This window comes from Dendrobates tinctorius, unplaced genomic scaffold (genome assembly GCF_039654945.1).
Source record: "Dendrobates tinctorius isolate UK_male_01 unplaced genomic scaffold, ASM3965494v1 ptg000145l, whole genome shotgun sequence".
NCBI classification, from domain to species: domain Eukaryota; kingdom Metazoa; phylum Chordata; class Amphibia; order Anura; family Dendrobatidae; genus Dendrobates; species Dendrobates tinctorius.
The window spans coordinates 12,143,875-12,159,014 of record NW_027361812.1 but is presented as its reverse complement, the minus strand read 5'-3'; the positions used below and the strand labels follow the sequence as shown (position 1 = coordinate 12,159,014).

The 15,140-nt window shown below is 44.3% G+C and overlaps 1 protein-coding gene across 1 annotated transcript in view; it reads right to left on the bottom strand.

Annotated features, from left to right (window-relative positions):
• Positions 1-205: 205 nt before the first annotated feature.
• The window catches only part of AAAS (aladin WD repeat nucleoporin), a 47,668-nt gene continuing 32,733 nt past the window's right edge, over positions 206-15,140 (bottom strand). Inside the window, exons 16-17 of the mRNA XM_073546194.1 lie at positions 5,734-5,818; positions 206-684 (exon numbers count right to left, since the gene is read on the bottom strand). Of these exons, the coding sequence (XP_073402295.1) occupies positions 541-684; positions 5,734-5,818 (229 nt within the window). The 3' untranslated portion in view covers positions 206-540. The remainder of the gene's footprint in view (positions 685-5,733; positions 5,819-15,140) is intronic.

The window sequence follows — 15,140 nt, the reverse complement described above, 5'->3', positions numbered from 1 at the left end:
TTAGAGCTTTATTTGCACCTGACATTGTCGGTGAAGAGTAGGGAACAAATACCCATCTTGTGCATTTTATGCCACATCTACTACTTTTACTAACAGTGTAGGCAAAGAATTGTTGTACGGGTTTCCTAATAGAGATTATAGAATTTGTTTGAATGCAAGTGTATTACCACCTGGAAATATACATCACGGCAACGAGAAGCAAATATAAAAGACCCCACAAACAAAAATAATTTTAATCATAACATAGAACAATCTAGACGTCCTAACATCAGCACATTCAGAACATGGCACAGAGCAGAGGAACTCGGTGTTTTCTTCCTGAAGAGATGACAGAGAGGCTCTACAAGGATGAGTGATATTCCTCTGAATCCATGACTTGGAAAAGCAGCCTCTAAGTGCAGATATCTAAGCAGAAAAGTATCACGTTTGCTGCTGAAGACCTGCTGTCCCACAATGTGTCCAGTTAAGAACGGTGACAATCAGATACACGAAGTCCACCTCCGCAGTACAGGATGCAGTTCACACTGCATGCTGCCAGGTTTATGTCTCTGTGAATAGTGACCGTATGGTAGTGGCGCTGCTTGTGTCTCCAGCTACAACAGTGCCAGTTTCAGGTGAGAAGCGTGGAAACTGTGCATTTATAAAGTAGAAGGGAACGTGGGTGAGGCGTCCAGAACTCCACAGCTGCACAGAAAGAAGAGTCAGGACAAGGAGCAATAAAACATAAAAACTATACACCGTCCATTCTATCTATCCGTCCACCAGCCTAAACTGACAGTATAAGCATTCTGTGATTATCATATATTTTTTATTCCACCACTGTGGCTTAAAGGTGCCAGATATTTTCTCCTAATCATTTTCAGCTTTACGAAATAAATAAAAATTATGCACATTTTGTGACATTAGCAGAACATGCAACTTTAAATTTAAAACAAAAACCAGCAAATAATTCCAGCGGATGCTTCCTACTTGGCCATAAAATCCATTTTATTTATATCTTTTAAAATAGTTCCATGTGGCAGAACATGGGTGTGCCTCTCCCATTACAACTCCGTGCGGCTTCCTGGCAGTGAGCAGAACCACTAAGGACGTCTAACTGGGTGAGCTGGCTATAATTTTTCTTGTTTGAATTTAAATTTAAAAGATGCAAAAGCGATTAAAAAGTGCTCTTCATTTTTGGCTTTAATTTCGTGATAAATTCATGAACCGTTTGCACCATTTTGATGAAAAAACATCAAAGAATACAACAAAACAAAAAAAAAGGGACTTAAAAAAAAAACTACAAATGATGAATTGGGCCTTTAGTGTTCTAACAAAAAAGAAGTTTAACCCCTTAGTGACTCAGCCAATTTGCAGCTTAATGATCAGGTCAATTTTTACAATTCTGACCACTGTCACTTTATGAGGTAATAACTTTGCTTTAATAGGTCCCGCTGATTCTGAGATTGTTTCTTCATGACATATTGTACTTCATGTTAGTGGTAAAATTTCTTCAATATGACTTGCGTTTATGGAAAAAATGAAAATATGGCAAAAAAAATTAAAATTTTGCAATTTTTAAACTTTTAATTTTTATGCCCTTGAATCAGAGAGTGATGTCACACAAAATACTTAATAAATAACATTTCCCAGGTGTCTACAACAGCACAATTTTGGAAACAAAATATTTTTTTTGTTAGGAAGTTATAAGGGTTAAAAGTTGACCAGCATTTTTACAACAAAATTTACAAAACCATTTTTTTTTACGGACCACATGACATTTGAAGTCACTTTGAGAGGTCTATATGACAGAAAATACCCAAAAGTGACACCACTGTAAAAACTGCACCCCTCAAGGTGCTCAAAACCACATTTAAGAAGTTAATTAACCCTTTATGTGCTTCACAGGAACTGAAGCAATGAGAAAGAAAAAAATTAACATTTAACTTTTTTTTTTACAAACATTTTACTTCAGAACCAATTTTTTTATTTTCACAAGTGTAAAAAGAGAAAATGAACCACAAGATTTGTTGTGCAATTTCTCCTGAATACGCTGATACCCCAAACGTAGGGGTAAACCACTGTTTGTGCTCACAGCAGAGCTTGGAAGGGAAGGAGCGCAGTTTTGGAATGCAGTCTTTGATGGAATGGTCTGCGGGCGTCATGTTGCGTTTGCAGAGCCCCTGATGTGCCTAAACAGTAGAAACCCCCCACAAGTGACTCCATTTTGGAAACTAGACCCCCCAAGAAGCTTATCTAGATGTGTAGTGAGCACTTTGAACCCCTAAGTGCTTCACAGAAGTTTATAACGCAGAGCCGTGAAAATAAAAAAATCCTTTTTTTTTCCCACAAAAATGATTTTTTTAGCCCCCAATATTTTATTTTCCCAAGGGTAACAGGAGAAATGAGACCCCCAAAGTTGGTGTGCAATTTGTCCTGAGTACGCTGATGCCCCATTTGTTGGGGTAAACCACTGTTTGGGCACACGTCAGGGCTCGGAAGGGAGGGAGCATGGTTTGACCTTTAGAACGCAAAATTGACTGGAATCAATGGTGGCGCCATGTCGTGTCTGGAGACCCCAGATGTGCCTAAATAGTGTAAACCTCTCAATTCTAACTCAACCCTAACCCCAACACACCCATAACTCTAATCCCCAACCCTAACCATAACCCTAACCCCAACACACCGCTAACCCTAATTCCAACCCTAACTTTAGCCTAACTCTAACCCTAATGGAAAAATGAAAATAAATATAATTTTCTTTATTTCATTATTTTTCCCTAACTAAGGGGGTGATAAAGGGGGAATTTATTTACTGGTTTTTTTTATTTTGATTAAGGGGGTGATAAAGGGGGGATTTATTTACTATTTTTCATTTTGATCACAGATAGGGCTTATCACTGTGATCAAAATGTACCTTGAATGAATTAATGCAATCTTGCCGGGTGCTGTCCGGCAGATCTCGGCGGATGCGCATGCGCCCACCATTTTCTTCCCGGAAAAAGATGGCGGCGCCCATGGAGGGGAAGCACGCGAGCTGAGGACCACTGGGAGGTACCGGGGGGGGGAATCAGGGACCCTATTTCTCTCTCCTCTGATGTGCGATCACATCAGAGGAGAGAGAAATTAAATGGCGCATTGAACTTTTTTTTTTTTTTTTGCGGTCGAAGTTATATGGTTAATAACGGTGGTATGCATGGCCCCTTCAGAAAACATTAACAAAAACAAACCAATACACCTTACCTACCCAGTGCTCCCTCGCAGCATCCTGCTCTGGTGCCAGCAACTGCAGGGCCCCGTCCCAGTCCTGCTATGCATTGCCGCATCAGAAAACATTTAAAAAAAAAACCCAAACCATTATACTTACCTTCCTGTGCTCCCGCACAGCGTCCTGCTCCGGTGCCGTAATACTCGCCGGGACTGTGCGAGTACAGAGTGCCCATTGACCTTCAGTAGCGCACAGTGTCAGCCACCGGCTTCCTGCTGCTTTCAGCGGTCACGTGTGCCGCTACTTAAGACAATATTCAGGATATTCATTTCTCTTAAGTAGCGGAACACATTACTGCCGGTGGCTGACACTGCACGCTACTGAAGAGCAATGAATACTCACTGCTCTCTGTGCGCACAGTTCTGGTGAGTATTACGGCAGCTGTGCTCTGCTTGTGAGCAGCACATGACGTCCCTGCTATGCGCTGCTTACAAGCATAAAGCAGTTTCTGGCACCGGAGCAGGATGCTGTGAGGGAGTGCAGGAAGGTAAGTGTAAAGGTTTGCTTTTTAATGTTTTCTGATGGGGTCATGCATACCAGGATAGGGTGGGGGCCAATTATAAGGATGGGGCCATGCATACTAGGACGAGATAGGGTTCCTGCATACCAGAATAAGGATGAGGGAGCCATGCCTACTAGGACAGGGATGAGGGGGGCCATGCCTACCAGGATAGGGATGAGGGGGGCCATGCCTACCAGGATAGGGATGAGGAGGCCATGCCTACCAGGATAGGGATGAGGGGGCCATGCCTACCAAGATGGGGATGAGGGGGCCATGCATAACAGGGTGGGGATGAGGGGACCATATAATACCAGGATAGGGGATATTAAGTACAGAATTTACCACATTTTTGCTTAAATTTATTTTTCCTAATTTCCTCCTCTAAAACCTAGGTGTGTCTCTTATGGTCCGGTGCGTCTTATAGTCCAAAAAATAACGGTAACGTCTTTCAAGTAATTAATTAGAATTAGGTGTCATTGTGTGTGCTTATGAGTAATAGCACAATTTGTGGTCATTATGTGACTTGTATCCTGCATTCCCACCAGTTTTCCCCTCTCCATACTCTATCTACTTTAAGCTTGGGGAGGAGAGGAGCTGCAGTGATCTCTCCAATAAACAGCACATTGAGGGATTCCTACTCTACATTCACTTTTCACCTAACACAAACTGCAGCAGCAGAAGGACACTATACAGCACAGCTCAACTGTGTTAATCTGAATCAGCTTTGATTGAGGTAAACCGTTTGTTACCGAGCTCTGCACCATGTTTTTCTGTTTCTCATTCCTCCTCCCCCTCCATACAATATAACGGGCTATGTCACCTGCTGTCTGTCTCCTCTGAAGGACAGGAGATGCTTTTTCACATTGGACAGTGAGTCAAGGAAGCAGGGCATGGGGGGAATTAAGTGTCTGATAAGGGGGAAGGAAACAGATTTCTCGGATAAGATAGATGACAAGGTTTCTTTTAATCACCTTTACTATTGATTTATGCAGTTTATTCCTTTTGAATTGCACTATTAGTTTGTTTTGCATGCCCCGTCTCCCTCTCTGACCGCATTGACTTACCTGAGGTTTCATCAATCACCAGTGAGGGAGGCAGAGACATGCAAGACCACAAGTGGGAACAGTGAACTTAGGCTCTTGGCCATACCAGGGATACATGGAGCACCTAATTAGCATATTTAAACTTTAATTTGTGCAGAACAGAACCAGCTATTAGAACACTAGAGTATGCCATATTTTTCTATAGGTGTTATATCTAGAGTTGAGCGAATATGTTCGGATTCAGTCGTCGAATACGAATTTGCCATATTCGTGCCAAATTTATGTTTGATGATCGTTTCCAAACATATTTATTATTATTATATATTAATTTCTACTTCCATTGACCTCAATGATATTTGGCTGTGTTTAGCGAATATTGCAAAAACAATATTCAGCGCTGATCTAAATATTGTCACAAAAAAGTTATCAAATCTATAGTCTCAAGTGTATTTGACAAAAGCAATGAATAGTGCACATGTTAAAGGGGTTATCCAGGACTCTTGTTTTTCTTCTATGGAGCTAAGAACTTACCAGTAGTTAGCAACTACCTGAATGTTGTGCCCTGCGACTATCTCTTTCGGCTCAGAAGAGTCACAGACCTCTCTGGCTTCCTGTGACGTCACGTCAGTCTTCTCTATTGATGGGACAACATTGCTCACATCATGCTAATTGACAGCTGGTTCTCTGCTGCCAAACTTAGGGAAGCCGATTGTCAATCAGCATGACATCAGCAGTGACAACTCGTTGACTGAGCAGACCGTAAGAATAGTAGCTGCTCTGTCAACGTGATGTTACAAGAAGCAGGCAAGTTCTTAGCCTCCCAAAAAAAAAAAAAGGTCACAGATAACCCTTTTACATTTTCAGGTGACTGACAGCAATGCTATGAGCATAGTCATTCTCAGTGTAAAAAATGAACAAAAAAAAACCAGAAAACATTTTACCACAGAAAGCAGCGCTCCCTTCTTAAATCCTGGGTGAAATTGCATGAGTTGTGGATCTTCGTCCACTTGACTTGGAAGGAAACCACTGGAGAGAAGAGAAAAAAAAAAGCATTTAATAGAATAAAACAAATAATTATCAACTTAGAAAGACCCATCTGATTAAAAAAATAATTTTTAATGCTCTTCATAATGAAAAAAAATGAAAGTGCAAAAATCTCGGAGCCTTCATGGGGGGACACAGGAAACCATGGGTGTATGCTGCTGACACTAGGAGGTTGACACTAAGCAAAAAAAGAGTTAGCTCCTCCCCAGCAGTATATACCCAACAACTGGCAGAAAGCTATTCAGTTAGTGAAAAAGCAGTAGGAGAAGCAGAGAATGTAACAGAAAGAACAGCAGTTGATACAAGAAAAAAGGGGTGGGTGCTTTGCCCCCAATGAAGGCTCTGAAAACAGATTTTGCAGTGAGTACTCAAAATCTAGTTTTCTCTCTCACTTCATTGGGTGACACAGGAAACCATGGGACGTCCAAAAGCAGTCCCAAGGGTGGGAAGAAGTATAATACCCTCAAGTCAGAGCTCAGGCCACTGCGGCTTGCAGTACCTTTCTACCAAGGTTCGCAGCAGAAGAAGCATGATTGTGAACCATGTATAATTTAGTAAGGTATGAACGGAGGCCCATGTAGCAGCCTTGCAGAGCTGCGAGGCCGATGCCTGATGGCAGACTGCCCAGGAGGCTCCCACCGAATGCGTGGAGTGTGTCATAATCCTCAGTGGCCGTGCTCTTCCTTTTAGACAGTAAGCTTCCAGAACAGTGGAATGGATCCATCGAGCAGTGGTAGACCAGGAAGCCCCCTTTGAGGACCCTCAGGGATAATGAACAGAGAATCTGAGTGCCGGAAAGGCTCAGTCCTAGACAGATAAACTTGTAGAGCTCTCAAAAGGTCCAGTTTGTGCAACAACCACTCTTGGGGGTGAGGCAGAGACGGACAAAAAGTTGGAAGCACAATGTCCTCATTCAGATGAAAACCGGACACCACCTTGGGAAGAAAGGATGGAACCGGATGCAGGACTACCTTGTCCTGATGAAGAATCAGATAAGGAGAACGAGAGGAGAGCGCTACCAACTCAGAAACCTGTCTGATTGAGGTGATAGTGACCAGGAAGGAGATCTTCCAGGAAAGGAATGTGAAAGAGATCTCACGCAGTGGTTCAAATGGAGACTTCTGTAAAAAATTAAGTACCAAATTAAGATCTCGGGGATTCACTGGTGGCTGGTAGTGGGGAACGGAGTGGGCCACTCCCTGAACAAAAGTCTTAAGCGGTCAGTGAACGGCTAAATTCCTTTGGAAAAGGACTGAGTGAGCCGAAATCTGTCCCTTAATGGAACTAAGAGACAGTCTGGATTCCAGACCCGATTGTAGAAAAGACAAGATGGATGGGAGATGAAACACCATTGGAGTGATTTGGTGACCTTCACACCAGCGGAAATGTGCTTTCCATGTTCGGTGGTAAATTTTGGAAGACGAAGGCTTCCTCGCCTTAATCATAGTTTGTATGACCTGGTCGGAGAACCCCGCTGATTTTAACACTGCGGCTTCAACAGCCATGCCATTAAATTGAGTGATTGAGAACTCTAGTGGAAGAGGGGCCCCTGTGACAAAAGGTCCTTGCGATCCGGAAGTCTCCATGGCGTGTGCACTGCGAGGTTGACTAACTCTGCGTACCAGGGTCTTCATGGCCAATCCGGGGTGATGAGAATCACGGGAATTCCTTCCGCTTTTATCTTTTTCACTATTCTGGGGAGTAGCGGTAGAGGTGGAAATAGGTACGGAAGGGAGAACTGTGCCCAATATATCGCTAGTGCATTGAGACCGATTGCTAGTGGGTCGCGACATCTGGACACAAACTGCGGAACCTTGTGGTTGAGCCTGGACGTCATTTGGTCGACATCTGGAGTCCCCCACCTGAGACAGATTCTATGGAAAACTGACTGTTTCAGAGACCATTCGCCCGCGGCCAGCCCTTCTCGGCTGAGAAAGTCTGCCACCCAGCTTTTGACCCCTGGTATGTGCACCGCAGAGATCGCTGGAACATTCCACTCGGCCCAAGACAGGATCTGAGCGAACTCTGACATCACTGCCCGACTTCGAGTTCCCCCTTGGTGGTTGACGTACGCCACCGCGGTGGCATTGTCGGACTGAACTCGAATCGGATATCTATGAAGAAGTTCCTGCCAATGTACCAGGGAAAGGAATACTGCTCGGAGTTCCAGAATGTTGATGGGGAGGGCAGATTCCTGAGCTGACCACTGACCCTGGGCCGTCAGGACCTGGAAAACTGCTCCCCAGCCGAGAAGACTGGCATCCGTCGTGACTATCTTCCAATGAATGGGGAGGAAGGATTTCCCGAGACGGATCGACTGGGAGCGCTCCCACCATCTCAGGGACTGTTTTATCTGCAACGAAATTGAGACCACTCGATCCAAGGAACGGATCGACTTGTCCCATCACGCCAGAACGAAGAGTTGGAGAGGGCGTGAAATGGAACTGCTTCCTTTGAGGCGACCATTTTGCCTAGCACACTCATGCAGAAGAGGAGGGAGAGGGGCGAGCAACCTCTCAGAGATCGAACTCCGCATACGAGAGCCAGGGATTTGTCCTTGGGTAGGAAGATCTTTGCTTGGGTGGTGTCGAAGAGCATTCCTAGAAAAATCAGGCGTTGGACCGGGGACAGAGTGGACTTTGCAGTGTTGACTATCCAGCCCAGCTGAGTGAGAGTGTCCAGGGTGATCTGCAGACTCTCCTGACATGCCACAGGGGGTGTGGCCTTGATGAGGATGTCGTCTAAATATGGAATGGCGAGAATGCCTCTGCTGCAGAGAATAGCTGTCGCCATCACCTTAGTAAAAACTCTGGAGGCGGCGGCTAAGCTGAACGGCAGTGCCGTGAATTGGAAGTGAACCCCTGAATGGCAAAAAGAAGGAATCTCTGGTGCGGGGGAAAGATGGGAATGTGTAGGTAGGCATCTTGAATGTCCACTGAACAGAGGAATTCCCCTGGTTTCATGGAGGCTATCACGGATCGAAGGGACGCCATCCTGAAGTGACGAAGGCGTACATATCTGTTCAGGAGCTTGAGATCCAGAATGGGACGAACTGAGCCATCCTTCTTCGGAACCACAAACCGGTTGGAATAAAAACCCGAGAAGCGCTCTCATATGGGATCGGAGACGATGACGCCGGTTTGGAAGAGAGTCGACAGCCTTGAAAAACCCCGGAATGAGAGAGGTGTCTCTTGGTGGACGGGACACGAAAAAACAAGATCAAGGAAGAGTAGAAAACTCTATCTTGTAACCGTAGGAGACGTCTCATACCCAGGTGTCGTCGACTACGGACAGCCACTCGTCCCGAAACTAAAGGAGACGACCACCCACCTTAGGAGGATTCCCAGGTGGGGGCGCCCTGTCATGCAGATGAAACCCTGTTGGTGCCTGACCTGGGGGGCCGGCGCTGGGTAGGTATTGAGTGCCAGGTCGGGTCTGGCTTAAAGGAGGGTCCTTTCCTTTGTTGACACACAGGGGATCTGTCTTGTTGTGGGTTGCTCTGTGGTTGGAACCTCCGAAAGGACCGAAAAGGAAAAGTGCAATGGGGCGTACGCTTGACCCTCTGTTGTGGTAGAAGCGTACTTTTCCCTCCCGTAGCGTTGGAGATTATCTTGTCCAGCTGTTCTCCGAATAGGCGAGAACCGTGGAAGGGAAGGCTTGTGAGGGACTTCTTTGATGCAGTCAGAGTCAGTGTTCCAGGCCTTAAGACACAGGACCCTGCGGATCACGACGATGTTGCCAGCTGCTATGGCTGAGCAGGCGGCTGCATCCAGAGACGCGGATACAAGGTATTTACCCGCGTGGTCGATCTGGTCCGCCAGATCAACTAGGTCGTCGACTGGGGCCCCGGCGACTATACCTCGGCGGAGATGCTTTGCCCATGCGGAGACTGCCTTAGCCACCCAGGTGGCGGTGAAAGACGGGCAGAGGGAAGAGCCTGTGGCCTCGAAGGTGAGCTTAGCCAGAGACTCGATGTGTCTGTTAGAGGGTTGCTTTAGAGAGGATCTGTCAGACAGAGGGAGTATGGTTTTTGTGGCCAGCCTGGAGACCAGAGGGTCCACCGAAGTAGACACTGCCCACTTGTTAAGCAGGTCAGGTTGAAAAGAATATAGGACACTCATGCATCTTCTTAATAATAATATTTACTTTTATATAGCGCCAACATATTCCGCAGCGCTTTACAGTTTGCACACTTTACCATCACTGTCCCCAATGGGGCTCACAATCTAAATTCCCTATCAGTATGTCTTTGGAATGTGGGAGGAAACCCACGCAAACACAGGGAGAACATACAAATTCCTTGCAGATGTTGTCCGTGGTGGGATTCGAATCCAGGACTCCAGTGCTGCAAGACTGCAGTGCTATCCACTGAGCCACCGTGCTGCTCTGGGTGCTGCCATTCCACCGCGAAGGTCCTGTTGAACTCCTCGTGGTTGGCAAAGATACGGGTAGGGCGCTTCGTATTCCTGAAAGACGCAGTCTGTTCAGGAGAGAACACAGGGTCTTTAATATCAAGAGTCTCATTAACAGCGACAATCAAACTATCCACCGTGTCACGTAGTTTTGAGCAGGGCTGTGGAGTCGGTAAGCCAAACCTGCGACTCCGACTCCTCAATTTCCCTTACTCCGACTCCGACTCCACGACTCCGACTCCGACTCCGACACATATTGCTTATATTTAAGTGAAAAATTTATTGTAGTACAATGTGAACCTCAGACATTTAATCATTTTTATGATCCAATAATCAAGATATTTAGATAGAACAGAATATATATTGGTGTACTACCCGGTTTTCATTCTTTTTGGTACAGATACGATAAGGATAGACAGATATGGATAAATGGATATATAGATAGAGCAGATTTCTAATCTGCTTTTGCTATTGAAAACATTATCTATGAGCTCAAAAACCTTTCAGGTGATGCGGTTTTTTAAAAAGATGATCAGCTTTTGCAGCTGAAAAACGTATCCTCAAAAAACACAGGAAAAACGCTGTGTGTGAATGTAGCCTTGGATCAGGAATAGAACAGCCATTTATAGGACATTTCATAACTTTCCCAAACTCCTATGAAAAAATATTCAGCACATCCTGCATTGAATTACTGTACCCAATTTATTATATATTTTAGGAGTCGGAGTCGGTCCATTTTATACCGACTCCAACTCCGACTCCACCAAAATGAGCTCCGACTCCGACTCCACGACTCCGACTCCACAGCCCTGGTTTTGAGGCCTGTGCTGAGTCCAGATCAGAATCTGACTCAGAATGAGGGTCTAACTCTAGCGTCTCTGGAGCGTCCGATGGAGGGACAGGGGAAGCAGGTGCCCTGGAAGGCGGTGATGGAGATGATGAGCTGTACAGTAAGGCAATGCAGGCACGCTTTTTTGAAGATCTGGACTTCCTACGAGGGGAATCCCTTTGGGTATGGGAGGGGTTAATATCCGACGCAGTAGAGGGGGGTAGCTGAGACCTGCTAGCAGGTGCAGGATTAACAAGTTGTTCCAAAACCAAGACCAAAGTGTGAGATACCTTGGTTAGGCCAGCTACCGACTGAGAAAGAGATGTCACCCACTCAGGAGGGGGCGCACTCTCATTGCGAGTAGTGGGGGGGCTCATGGGAAGACTGGTAGGCCCTGCAGATCGCCGGATGGGCGAGGGATGGGACCGGAAAGAGGCAATATCAAGCGGAAACCCCATGGACGTACTCCCCCCTCTGGTCAGGACCTTCGGAACGTAAAAATATATATAGATAGATAGAATTTTTTTTTTTTTTAAAGGAGCCCCTCGCTGCCACATTCATACTTGTTCTGAAGAATCCCATATCCCTCTTCGCAGATGTGGCGCTGCAAGACAAATCTGTGGTTATACCTCGGGGCCACTGGGTAGCCGTCGGTTAACAATTCCGTCTTCCTCCCCTGAGCGACAGGCTTCGGAGGGCGGGCAGCGTAGGCGGATAGTGGCAAGGACCAGTCTGCATCTTTTTTCTCCCCTGAGCGACCGACTATTGAGAGCGGGCGGTGTAGGGGGGAAGTGTCGAGGACCGGTCCTCATCTTCGGTCTTGCGGATGCCCCAAACGCTTGAAGTGTTAGGAGGCATGGGGTCCTGCCTGGTAGACACGAGGGTACAGTAGTGATGCATTCCCACACTGTGCTGCCGGTCTCTAGGGGGGAGAACGGAGTGAGCAGTTACACTCCGTCGCTCGAATCACAAGCTGGATCTGTAAAATAGGCATCATTAACAAAAAACAACAAAACCTAAAGGTAGATATGGGGCTGAGAGCAGCCCGTGTCCACCTCCTACTGACAATAAGCTAAAACTGAATAGCTTTCAGCCAGTTGGTTGGTGTATACTGCTGGGGAGGAGCTAACTATTTTTGCATAGTGTCAACCTCATAGTAGCAGCAGCATACACCCATGGTTTCCTGTGTCCCCCAATGAAGCGAGAGAGAAATGAAAATTTGATTAAGAGCCATTTTTTCCAGCATCGAAATAACCACATTGAGGGCTTGTTTTTTATTATAGGACGAGTAGTACCTTTGAATTACACCATTCACTTTACCATGTAAAGCGCTGAGAAATGTGGAAAAACTTCAAAAAGTAAAATGAGTTTTGTTCATAAATATGTAGTGAAAATGACAAGGATATCGTATACTTTAACCCCTTTACCCCCAAGGGTGGTTTGCACGTTCATGACCGGGCCAATTTTTACAATTCTGACCACTGTCCCTTTATGAGATAACTCTGAAACGCTTCCATGGATCCCACTGATTCTGACAATGTTTTCTCGTGACATATTGCACTTCATGTTAGTGGTAACATTTCATTCAAATAACTTGCGTTTATTTGTGAAAAAAAAACGGAAATTTGGAGAAAATTTTGAAAATTTTCCAACTTTGAATTTTTATGCCCTTAAATCACAGAGATACGGCACACAAAAAACTTAATAAGTAACATTTCACATACGTTTACTTTACATCAGCACAATAAATAAAGCGAATACAAAGCAAACGCTGTGTGGATAGTACAAAACTGTATGAAAGATAAAGGACCAATTTGGCCATAATGCATATATATAAATATATGAATCAAGCATCCAATCAATGGCAAATACCAACTATATAGGACAAAAACAGAAGAGATCAAATAAGATCATAAATAGTATGCAAGTAATAGATACAATGTAAATAGTCAAAAAGTGTATTAACCCCTTAGTGACGGAGCCAATTTACAGCTTAATGACCAGGCCAATTTTTACAATTCTGACCAATGTCACTTTATGAGGTTATAACTTTGGAACGCTTTAACGGATCTCACTGATTCTGAGACTATTTTTTCGTGACATATTGTACTTCATGTTAGTGGTAAAATTTCTTTCGATATGACTTGCGTTTATTTATGAAAAAGACGGAAATATCTCGAAAATTTTAAAATTTTTGCAATTTTCAAAGTTTTAATTTTGATGCCCTTAAATCACAGAGATATGTCACAAAAATACATTTCCCACATGTCTGCTTTACATCAGCACAATATTGGAACCAACATTTTTTTTTTTTTAGGAAGTTATAAGGGTTAAAAGTTGACCAGCGATTTCTCATTTTTACAACACCATTTTATTTTTACGGACCACATCACATTTGAAGTCACTTTGAGGGGTCTATATGATAGAAAATCCCCAAAAGTGACACCATTCTAAAAACTGCACCCCTCAAGGTGCTCAAAACCACATTCAAGAAGTTTATTAAACCTTCAGGTGCTTCACAAGAATTTTTTGAATGCTTTAAAAAAAATGAACATTTAACTTTTTTTCACAAAAAAAATTACTTCAGGTACAATTTTTTTTATTTTACCAAGGGTAACAGGAGAAATTGGACTGCAAAAGTTATTGTGCAATTTTTCCTGAGTACGCTGATACCTGATATGCGGGGGGGAACCACTGTTTCGGCGCATGGCAGAGCTCAGAAGGGAAGGAGCGACGTTTCACTTTTTCAATGCAAAATTGGCTGGAATTCAGATCGGACGCCATGTCACGTTTGGAGAATCTAGATATGTGGTGAGAACTTTGAACCCCCAAGGGCTTCACAGAAGTTTATAACGTACAGCCGTACAATTAAAAAAAGCACATTTTTTCCACAAAAATGATCTTTTCACCCTCAATTTTTATATTTCCAAGGGTAACAGGACCCCAAAAGTTATTTGTGCAATTTGTCCTGAGTACGCTGATACCCCATATGTGTGGGTAAACCACTATTTGGGCGCATGGCAGAGCTCGGAAGGGAAGCAGCGCCATTTGACTTTTATGGCTGGAATTGAGATCGGACGCCATGTCGCGTTTGGAAAGCCCATGATGTGCCAAAACAGTGGAAACCCCCCACAAATGACACCAATTTGGAAACTAGACCCCCTAAGGAACTTATCTAGATGTGTGGTGAGAAGTTTGAACCTCCCAGGGCTTCACAGAAGTTTATAACGTACAGTCGTAAAATTAAAAAAAATCACATTTTTTCCACAAAAATGATCTGTTCACCCCCAATTTTTATTTTCCCAAAAGTAACAAGACCCTATAACTTATTGTGCAGTTTGTCCTGAGTACGCCGATACCCCACATGTGGGGGTAAACCACTATTTGGGAGCATGGCAGAGCTCGGAAGGGAAGCAGCGCCATTTGACTTTTTTGTCTGGAATTGGGATCGGACGCCATGCTGCGTTTGGAAAGCCCCTGATGTGCCTAAACAGTGAAAAACCCCCACAAATGACACCATTTTGGAAACTAGATCCCCAAAGGAACTTATCTAGATGTGTGGTGAGCACTTTGAAACCCCAAGGGCTTCACAGAAGTTTATAACGCCCGGGCGTGAAACTAAAAAAAATCATATTTTTTCCACAAATATGATCTTTTAATCCCCAATTTTTTTATTTTTCCAAGGGTAACAGGAGAAATTGGACCCCAAAAGTTGTTGTCCAATTTGTCCTGAGTACGCTGATACCCCATATGTGGGAGAAAACTACTGTATGGGCACACGTCGGGGCTCGGAAGGGAAGTAGTGACGTTTTGGAATGCAAAATGGTCTGCGGGTGTCATGTCGCGTTTGGAGAGCCTCTGATGTGCCTAAACTGTTGAAACTCCCCACAAGTGACCCCATTTTGGAAACTAGACCCCCCACGGAACTTATCTAGATGTGTGGTGAACACTTTGAACCCCCAAGTGCTACAGAAGTTTATAACGCCCAGGCGTGAAAATAAAAAAATCATATTTTTTTTTCCACAAAAATGATATTTTTGCCCCTAATTTTTTATTTTCCTAA